A 10,761-nucleotide genomic window follows, 5' to 3' on the forward strand; every position below is an offset into this window, starting at 1 on the left:
ATGTAACGACTTACAAAGAAATATTTATTTTTTATTTTTGCTCAATTTCAAAGGGCAGTTTATAAATAAAACAAGGTATCGGAGGTTTCCAGATATATCCGATTACTTTTTAATTGATAGCACTATAATAATACTACATGTACTGATATTTTAACATATACACATCATCGAGTTCTTAACTATTTAAGGCAAAAATAAACTTAAAATATTTTCTTTGTTCTTTCGTGTGTCAAATAGTTGGTTTCAAAACTTAGATTGTATGCTTTTTGTATATCAATCCAGTAATCGTGTCAGTAATATTCTTTTTCATATTCATGCTGTTTGGTTTTCGTCTCATGGACGTGTATTCATCATCTTTTGTATAACACCAGTAAACTATTGTTGCCAAAAAAATCATTGTTGGTATTTTTACCTTTTTTAGTCTTGGCGTTGTAAGTTAAATTTTATATTCGACTCATGAGTTTAATTCCTTTTGTATCTTTTACCTCTCCTTAAAAAGAGGGACGAAAGATACCAAAGGGACAGTCAAACTCATAGATCGGAACTAAACTGACAACGCCATGGCTAAAAAAAAAGACAAAAAATAAGGTGTTTTTTCATATAATATTTATACAACTGTGCATAACAAAACACAGACATGGTGATTCCTAATTTGTTCTTAGTTTTTTTTTAAAGTAAGGTAAAAGCTGCATTTTCGGCATAGTATAAGATCATTCTATATGAGGAAATATATAACGATGCCTTACCTCAACATGTGCTTTTCTCTGACGACTTCACTTTTAAAAACATTTTAATCGAATGAACGGCTTTTCTACATATTATTTTGTTGATAGGCTTCAACGGGCATGTTTCAATTATGGTTGATCAGTGAAAAAAAATTGTATTTCATGTTTACATACATCACACTACACCAAATAATTAGATTATTAAATAGTTACCATAGTTCACAAATTGCTTGGACATCATAATATCTACAATATTCATCTGACCATGTAAATCCATAAGTGTGCCTCATCACAACACAGTCCGCTTTTGCATTGTTCCAAGCCACACCATTAGGTTCAGGCGGTGGTCCTTGATACCAGTCCGTGTATGTCACAGATTGACCAGAGATCCATTCAAATGAACCGTCTGTCTTAATGTCTGTTAAACCTATCCACCACCAGAGATCTGTACAAAGATATAAACAAATATATAGGCATAGTTTTTTTTCAATATGTAACGTTATAAAATCATAATGCATCGTCTATGAATAATTTCAAAATAAAATATATCATAACATAGGAGCGTTAAGCTTGAAAAAATAAATAAAAAATAGCAAACTTTGATTTTGTATTGATATGAAAATTCAAATGGAAAAGTCCCTGGTCAAATGGCAAGATCAAAAGGTCAAACACATCAAACGAATGGGAAACAACTTTTATATTCCTGGCGTAGTACATTACTTGCAGAACATCAATTCGAGATATTATAAATTTTCTCCAAGCGTCTTTGAATTACACAAACAAAATTGCGTATGACACAGGAATACCCTTGCAATATTCTTCAAGTTTGGAAGGTTGGTGTTCAAAATAACCTTTGAGAAATGTTAAGGTGTCTTACTCTCCGAAGCGCCTCCAGCATTTCTCATAAGCGTAAGTATATTCTTTAAGAAATTGTTTTCCTCTTCAGTTTCTATAGTTACGAGATTTCCACCTTGGTTTTTGCAAAAAGCCTACAAAAGGTAATCCTAGTTAAACGACTACATATATGTAGAAATCAAATTATCATAGTATAACATGTTTTTCTGATAAAAACACATTGATTGGTACCATTTCATCTATCATGTACACTTATAAATAAACAATACAATCTGCTTATACACGATAAAAAAGTAAAATAATTTGGAATTTATGAATGCATACATATCTTTGACTGTTTGTTCGAGTTAGGCTTTATTGTATTTCTTGCTATTCAAGCGTATCAGCGTTTGCATGGGAATTCGGATCTTTTATTGTTTTGAAAGAAAAAATACAGAAACTGTCAGAATGCACATCTGGTATATTAAAGTTTGAAACATTAATATTATAAGTAAAACTATGACTAGTTTATTTTCATAGTAATTTTCAAACCAATATAATAGCTATAACAAAGGATAATTTAAGGTGTACGCCTTTTCAAATCGGCGTAATTAACTCTATACGCAAAAAGTTCAACAACTGGAACCTTGAAAATTTTAACTGCTATTTTAATGGGAAAGTTCACGTCAAAAAATGCTGAATTTTTTGTTCTGGCTTTTTTCAGATTTCTCTCTATCAACATTAACATATTGAGTGATACACCTAACCAACAACTACGGACACACATCGGTAAAGGAGAAATGATATTTTAATAATTTCGTATCTTATTATCGGAAGTAAAGGAATACCTCAGCTTGGTTGAATTCAAATTCACCACAGTTTAACTTGTACGTTGATCCATTAAAGTTAACAACTGTTTCTGGACAACCTGCAATAATCAAGTTTACAGCGTTATTTGTATTAGGCAATGACCTCGTTAAGCTATTATTTGAGTATATTATGTAAGAGAGTGAACTTTGCATTCTCATCTGAACAAACTTAAAAACAAATGTATTTTTCTTTTAATGTTTTTATTCTAACGTAACATTTTATTTGACTTTGCAAAGGGGAACATATTGTACTTGTATATATTAAGGTGGTACCAAAAACTTTCAGTAAAACTTATTTGGCTCGTTTAATTTTCATAAAATTTAGAAAAAAGTATTTACTTTGACCCTTTAACAAAAATATACAAATTTCAAAAATTTTGAACCAACTGTTTTATCAGAGAATATACAATGATTATATAACAGTTTGACCGACACCAATTTCAATCATTGAGAAGCTTAATATTCCTTTTACAACACAACGTAATTAAAATGTTAAGCTGACTTTACAGAGTTATCTCCCTGTAGTGTTAGGTACCACCTTAAACAAACAACAGTCATCAAACGTAAGAATATAATCAATGTTGTCCATACCAACGCATGTTAGGATGCCATCTCCACTCCATCCTGTTTCTTTGCATTTCTTCTCTATAGATTGGTTTCCAAGAAAACCATATCCTGCTTTGCAAGAAAAAGTTGCAGTGGCACCAACCTCTGTTCCGGTAATATTAACTGTTTGCCCGTTTTGAAGCTGATCCTGCTGGATATCGTCACAATGAACTGAAAACATGTTCTTCAGTTTAAACGAGATAGTTTCAATTAATAGAACAACAACAAAACATTTTATCATCTATTCTATTATATAAATTTAAACTGACTTTTTTCATTTTTTGTTTGTTCGAAGCAAACATCAGAATCGTTATACCTAACATCAATTCTGATTATTATGTCCTTTTTCAAGGGGAAAACATGTTCAATTATTTCTGCCATTCAAAATTAGAGAGAAACAGTCCTTCTAAAGAGATATGTCCAATACTATGAAATAAAAGTGCGTTACAGCAAAATTGTCTTATAGTGCTTTGACATAATTTTCAAAGAAATCAATGAAGTTTATGAAATAGCAAAATCAACAAAAAATGAATCTGATATTTTGTTATAACGTTCTTAGTTTAACCTATAATGGTTTACTTTTTAAATTGTTACTTGGATGGAGAGTTGTCTCATTGGCACTCACACCGCATCTTCCAATATCTATAATATGTATTTCGTCTGCTATTTAAATTTTGAAGAAACTGTTCGTCTTAACATAAGAATATACTGATATTCTATACGTTTGTGTTTAAATGTCAATTAAAAATGACTGTAATAGCGCATTAGACGTCTGATTAAAATAATCATGTTAAACCACTTGCTATATCATAATTAAAGAGACAACGTCAATATAAGCATCCAATGGTGCGACATATGTCTGGTCTGAAAAAGTCAAGCTTTGGAGTTATCATCAAAGTGTGTTGAAATACAGGCACTTTAGCAGGAATACTGACATGGTAAGCGTCATATCACTCAGTTTCTTAATGGTCTAAGCAACTAGATGACCTCAAATAAGTAAACTTACACACGCAACATGGTTTGTTCCTACAACATTTCCCTTTTTCCTTCCACCCAGATCCGAACACGCTAGCACATGATGAGCCTTTTTTGCTGCCGCATCTTCCGTTGTCGGCCATACATTGACGGGTGAGTTCTTAAAAGTTCAGTTGTATATTATGAAATATATATGTCATGTGACTTTTGGTATTTCTGACTATGCATGTTTGCACTATGAGAAAATAGTTTCATGGAGAGTGAGAATGCACGATAATTTTTATGCTTACAATTTTAATCTGTTTCGTACGACAATAAAGTGAAACAGAAAAACAATTATGAATAAACTATATGTTTAAAAAATAATATCGATACACGCAAACAAATATTTGAATATTCGTATATGTTATCAATAATATAATATGTCTCATTCACTGAAAACATAACTAAATCAAAACTGTAGAAGTTGTTATCCATTCGTTTGAAGTGTTTTGTCACATGATTTTGCAGTTTGATTAATGACTTTCCGTTTTGAATTTTCCCCGAGGTTCAGTATTTTTGTGATTTTACTTTTTGCATCTGGAACGCTTTTCACAATAATATCACAATAACCTTAACATTAAAAATCCAAGTAAGTGTTGGTTATTTAAATGCATTGTGAGCCAATTTTCATATATATAATATTTAAAAGAAAACTTACGTCTTGCGTTTGATACATGGTAAATGCTGAGGATAATAACAATCACGTGACAAAAATTAAACATGGTGCTGAAAAATTTAAATTCTCCATATTACATATTATACAATATTTACATTCTCCATGTTGCATGTAATACACTAATTACATAATATTACATATGGTGTAGCATTCTACTTTTTTCATTGGTTTTTATGATCACGTGTTTCAAATGTTATTTCAAGTATATATATATCTAAAGCCTTGTTTTCTAATTTTAAGTATAATGACGCTATTTTTCCATTGATATGTGTATTGACGGTCAATATTAAAAATCTTGTTAAATTAAGATTTAGATTCAAGCCGTCCCGGTCCAAAATAACTCAACGTCAAGACGTCACACATAAAAATCAAGGAAGAAGCACCGCAGCAGACGAAAATAATATATATAATTTGAATTCCTTTTTTTTTTTTTTTAACTAAACAGGAAAAAAAATATGTTGTGTTTTTGGTTATAATAAAACAAGTTCATCTTATTTATATATATTTTCAATGGCATGTTGAAATCTTGTAAAATACAATTTAAAAATACACACTTGTCAGAAAGAACATTGAAGTCAATTTTCTTAAGTGCCCGTCTCAGATAAATCCATGCAAAGTCATCCAGAACCAAGGTTACAAGATCATCTTCATATTCTATTACAAGGAAGGTCTAGTGTAATGATTTCAGACTTATTTTTTTCCTTATAAAGGTCTGTTACTAAAAATATAATTTATATCAAGATAAAAGGTTAAAAACATGCTATGTTTGATAAAATAAGCCTTTGACATCCATTAAAGGAATATTTTGTAGGCATTCTGGTATGGTTTTATCAACAATATGAACCAAGACGGTACTAATAATTACGCTATCGTTGATCCTCAAATTTCCTTTGAAAGGTCACCAAAAGGTCAAATTTCAAATTTTGAAAATTTTGCAAAAATTCAGGATTTCAAAGTCTTTCTAGGGATAGCGAAGATATTCATTTCTTTTAATTTTGGTCTTTTATCTATTGTTAACAAATTTATTAACAAAATATAAGAAACGATTCGGGGTATACCTTAATTATAGAGAGGATACCAAGGGGGAAATCATTAGACAACACAATCGTAAAAAACAAAAACAACAAAAACAATGCAGAGAAAAGACAAGACCTAAATATATGTTCTTAAACGTTTTTCTGGGAATGATACGCAATGCGTTATACTAAAATTAAACTATAATTAAACATTAAATTCCCCATACCTATACAATGAGGCACTTTGATTTAGAAAAAAGAAAAAAAAAAGCAATATCAAACCTCAGAAAGCTGACATTCGAAGGGTCAATTTACAGTTATGGTATCTTTTTAAAGACATTGTAGCGGTGAAATACCCTCTCGTTTTGAAAAAGGCAGTGGATATTTTGCCGGCTCCGGCAAAGTATCTTTTAGGGGCTATTTTACCGGCTCCGGCAAAATAGCTATCTTTATAGAGTGTTGATATTTTGCCGGTCTTGCTACGGCTTTTTAATCGGACTATTTGAAATACAAATTGTATTGAAGTTATTTAAACACAGAAATGTTGTTATCAAACAAACTTCAATTAAAGTTCGACTCATATGAATATAATGAAGAGCCTCAGCAGGTTTTGGAAACTTCATTTCTTATGATTTTATTATTTACAAAATATTTTCTAACTTTGAATAAATTTCTTTTTATTAAATTTAAAATTTTCATTTCCATTTTAGGCATTAACATTAATGATTGGACATATTTTTCAGGATTTAAGTTTAAATCCAATAGGATATAAGAGTAATGCCTAACAATTTTTAGGCAATAGACTTACTGCTAGGGACTAGGCGTTAGCTTATTATACAGTAAATGGGTTATGTCACATATTTCAGTAAAACATTTGCATACAACTTTGGCTTCATGAACTTCAACTGAAAATCGAACAAAAATATGCATTTATCTCATTTATCATTTGAAATATTACTGACTGAATGGTTACCAAATTGATATAGAAAACATAAAAAATCGACGAAAAACCTTCTAAATTTTGTCTTGAATCACATTTTTTTATTACTTCTCCATAGATTAAAAAAATATAAACATTATAGTGATGAAAAATAAAGATATATCACCGACTTCTTTTTTACGGTTAACATCATTAACAATTGTGTTCTGGAGCAATGCAATGGTTTTGTAACACTTAAAAAACATTTTGACGTTGTTGAATGTTACTTTTTATTTTAAACCTAATAGCTTATCATATACATTTTTCAATATGAACATTTGAAAAAACAAAATTGTGTAACAGAAGACATATTTTTTAAGAGATATTCTAAATAAAGTTTAATTTTTCTAATTTTTTTTATTCTTTTTTTTCTTGATTTATAAACTTAATCTAGACCGGCAAAATAACAAAACTGTCACTATTTTGCAGGAACCTGTAAAAAAGCGCCAAGGAGGCCTTTTTGCCGGAGCCGGTTAACATGGTAAAATAGACCCCTTAGCCACTGCCTTTAAAAAAAACTTCGAAAATCTATAAATTTTAATCATGAAATGGCTACAACGACTAACGATGTACTTAACCAAACATTGCATCAAACAATTTCCATTATATAGTATTTATTGCGACAAAAACATCTATACTTACAATTAAAACTGTCCCAAAAGTTGGTGATACAAACTAAGCAAATTCTATCAATTTCCTACACTTAATATATACACGAAAATCTACTTGTAAATAAAAACATAAATCAATAGAAATATGTAAGCAACATATGCAACCAACACGGAAAAAAACATGTATCAGAAATAATGCAACGTCAATTGCTATTAGTTATTATACATGCCTTTCGATAAGTTATTTTGAATCAATGAAGGAAAAATATGCATAAACTTTTGATTGTGTTGAATAAGAATATAATATTTTTTTTAATGAGTTAAATGGAAATATTGACCGCCATTGGATGTTTGTACTTTATATCATGTAGGATTGTTTGTTTTTCATAAAATTAAAAAAATATCAGATAAAATATTTTAAAATATGGGTCGGATCGTTTAAAATTACATTGTTTTCTTATTTTGCTAAATATATGTTATTTGAAATTAGTTAATGATTGCAAGGTTCTCAAGACAAGTTTTTTTTATAAGAATTTTATTAAAGTAAGTATAAATAGTTATCAGAGTTACCAGGATTATGATTGAGTACGCCAGACGCGCGTTTCGTCTACACAAGACTCATCAGTGACGCTCATATCAAAATATTGATTAAGCCAAACAAGAACAAAGTTGAAGAGCATTGAGGATCCAAAATTCCAAAAAAGTTGTGCCAAATACGGCTAAGGTAATCCATGCCTGGGATAAGACAATTCTTCGTTTTTCGAAAATTTCAAAGTTTTGTAAACAGGAAATTTATAAAAATGACCACATTAGTGATATTCTTGTCAACACCGAAATGATGACTACTGGGCTGGTGATACCCTCGGGGACTAAACGTCCATCAGCAGTGGCATAGACCCAGGGTTGTAAATAGTTATCATAGGTACCAGGATTATAATTTAGTACGCCAGACGCGCGTTTCGTCTACGTTTAACTCATCAGTGACGCTGTGATATACTAATACTAATACTTTTGTTTGTGTTGAATATGAATCCCAAAATTCTTTATTGTTATAGAAATAATGAGCCACTATCTGATTTCAGTACTTTTTGTACATCAAAGATTATATGTTTTTCATAAAAGTAAAAGAAAATAAGGGGAAAAAAATACAAAAAAGTTGTACGAATATTTTAAAATAGAGACAAACATGTATAAACATGTTTCTGTTTAAAATGATCAATATTTCTTATTTTCTAGAAAAAAATCCCGATATTAGATATATTTTTTTTTATTTTAATGGCCTCGACATAATTTTGTTTCAAAGAATTTTAGAATAATAAGAATACAATACTGAGAAATATCGAAAACAAGACTCCGAAGTTTCAATAAGTTATACTCTAACTTTTCTTTACAGTACTTTTTATACCCCCACTTTTGTTTCAAATTTTGAAGAATCCAAAAAAAAGGCTTGAGTTATTGTCAACAGACTCTATGTGCATGTTTTCTGACCAGTTTGAAATACATGTAATTCATCATATGTTTGATTGTATATTCATACAGTCTTGTAAATATAAACATTTCCTGATTATTTAGCATGTTTGAAAGAAAGAAATGTTTAAAAGTGCAACACACGGTATTCGAGACAAGAAATCCATTTTCTTACACTTTTAAAATTCAAATGAAGTAAAAATCATTTGTTAGAGAAATTAATATTGTTGACACAGCAATGACAATATTTTTCACAGAAAAAACATATGTACGTGGTGGTCCCAATAGTGGTTCAAACATATAGTATTTGCAAAAGTAGTAAAAGGGGTTGGGCACAAGTTATAGTAACATTTGTTACGTCCTCTCCATGTGGGTCTCAATCAACATATATATAAATCTTGGTAAGAATTTAGTCTTAGATGGATGATTGTTTTTTTATGAATGATAGTGGCTTTGAACTAGCTCTCAGTAACTTCGAGTACTCTAAGATCTGTAATTAATGTCTTGTTGTTGTTAAGATATACCCGTCAACATCCACTCTGTGTTTTTGTTATATGTATTTCTATTTGTATTCATCTGATGAGTTAAGTCTATTTCAACTGATTTGAATAGTTTGATCCTTTGTTGTACTGTGACACAACTATCTCAGGTTAGAGGAACGGCTGTAATTTGTCTTTATTGATTAAGAGTGTTGTGTCGCATATCAAAATATTTATTAAGCCAAACAAGAACAAAGTTGAAGAGCATTGAGGATCCAAAATTCCAAAAAAGTTGTGCCAGTGCCAAATACGGCTAAGGTAATCCATGCCTGGGATAAGACAATTCTTCGTTTTTCGAAAATTTCAAAGTTTTGTAAACAGGAAATTTATAAAAATGACCACATTAGTGATATTCTTGTCAACACCGAAATGATGACTACTGGGCTGGTGATACCCTCGGGGACTAAACGTCCATCAGCAGTGGCATCGACCCAGTGTTGTAAATAGTTATCAAAGGTACCAGGATTATAATTTAGTACGCAAGACGCGCGTTTCGTCTACGTTTAACTCATCAGTGACGCTCATATCAAAATATAAACAAAGATGAAGAGCATTGAGGATCTAAAATTTAAAAAATGTGTGCCAAATACGACTAAGGTAATCTATGCCTTGGATATACTAATACGTATATTTTTGTTTGTGTTGAATATGAATCCAAAAATTCTTTATTGTTATAGAAATAATGAGCCATTATTTGATTTCAGTACTTTTTGTACATCAAAGATTATATGTTTGTCATAAAAGTAAAAGAAAATAAGGGAAAAAAAACACAAAAAAGTTGTACGAATATTTTAAAATAGAGACAAACATGTATAAACATGTCTCTGTTTAAAATGATCAATATTTTTTATTTTCAAAAAACAAAATCCCGATGTTAGATATCTTTTTTTATTTTAATGGCCTCGACATAATTGTGTTTAAAGAATTTTAGAATAAAAAGAATATAATACTGAGAAATATCGAAAACAAGGCTCCGAAGTTTTCAATAAATTATACTCTAACTTTTCTTTACAGTACTTTTTATACCCCACTCTTGTTTCAAATTTTAAAGAATTTAAAAACAAGACTTGAGTTATTGTCAGCCGACCCTATGTGCATGTTTTCTGACCAGTTTGAAATACATGTAATTCATCATATGTTTGATTGTATATTCATACAGTCTTGTAATAAAAAATTATACTGAATGTCCTGGAAAAGGTACTAACAGTTTGTACGCGTTGCATTAAAATGCACATTTTGCTTCTTTTTTAACGTCAATTGCAATCAGTTATTATAAATGCATTTTATATGTAATGTTGTATAAAGTTTGAATAATTAAAGGATAAAAAATAATTATACCACATCTTCTTTTTTTATGCAATAGTATCATTTGATTTATATAAACATTTTATTGTATAATCCCGACTATTTGGCATCACCAAA

General features: G+C 30.0%; 1 protein-coding gene and 1 long non-coding RNA gene across 2 annotated transcripts; both read right to left on the bottom strand.

Moving 5' to 3' along the window:
• Window positions 1–934: 934 nt before the first annotated feature.
• LOC134694523 (macrophage mannose receptor 1-like) lies at window positions 935–3,051 on the bottom strand. The gene is made up of 4 exons (XM_063555535.1): window positions 3,024–3,051; window positions 2,408–2,487; window positions 1,603–1,714; window positions 935–1,170 (listed from the first exon to the last, which is right to left on the bottom strand). The coding sequence occupies exons 1-4, from the start codon at window positions 3,049–3,051 to the stop codon at window positions 935–937; spliced, it is 456 nt and encodes a 151-aa protein (XP_063411605.1).
• A 52-nt stretch (window positions 3,052–3,103) lies between these two features.
• On the bottom strand, window positions 3,104–4,817 carry LOC134694783 (uncharacterized). Its single transcript, XR_010102607.1, has 3 exons — window positions 4,710–4,817; window positions 4,041–4,169; window positions 3,104–3,205 (listed from the first exon to the last, which is right to left on the bottom strand). It is a non-coding gene; the product is annotated as an uncharacterized LOC134694783 (long non-coding RNA).
• Between the last annotated feature and the right edge of the window lie 5,944 nt (window positions 4,818–10,761).

This window comes from Mytilus trossulus, chromosome 13 (genome assembly GCF_036588685.1).
Source record: "Mytilus trossulus isolate FHL-02 chromosome 13, PNRI_Mtr1.1.1.hap1, whole genome shotgun sequence".
Taxonomy (NCBI): Eukaryota; Metazoa; Mollusca; class Bivalvia; order Mytilida; family Mytilidae; genus Mytilus; species Mytilus trossulus.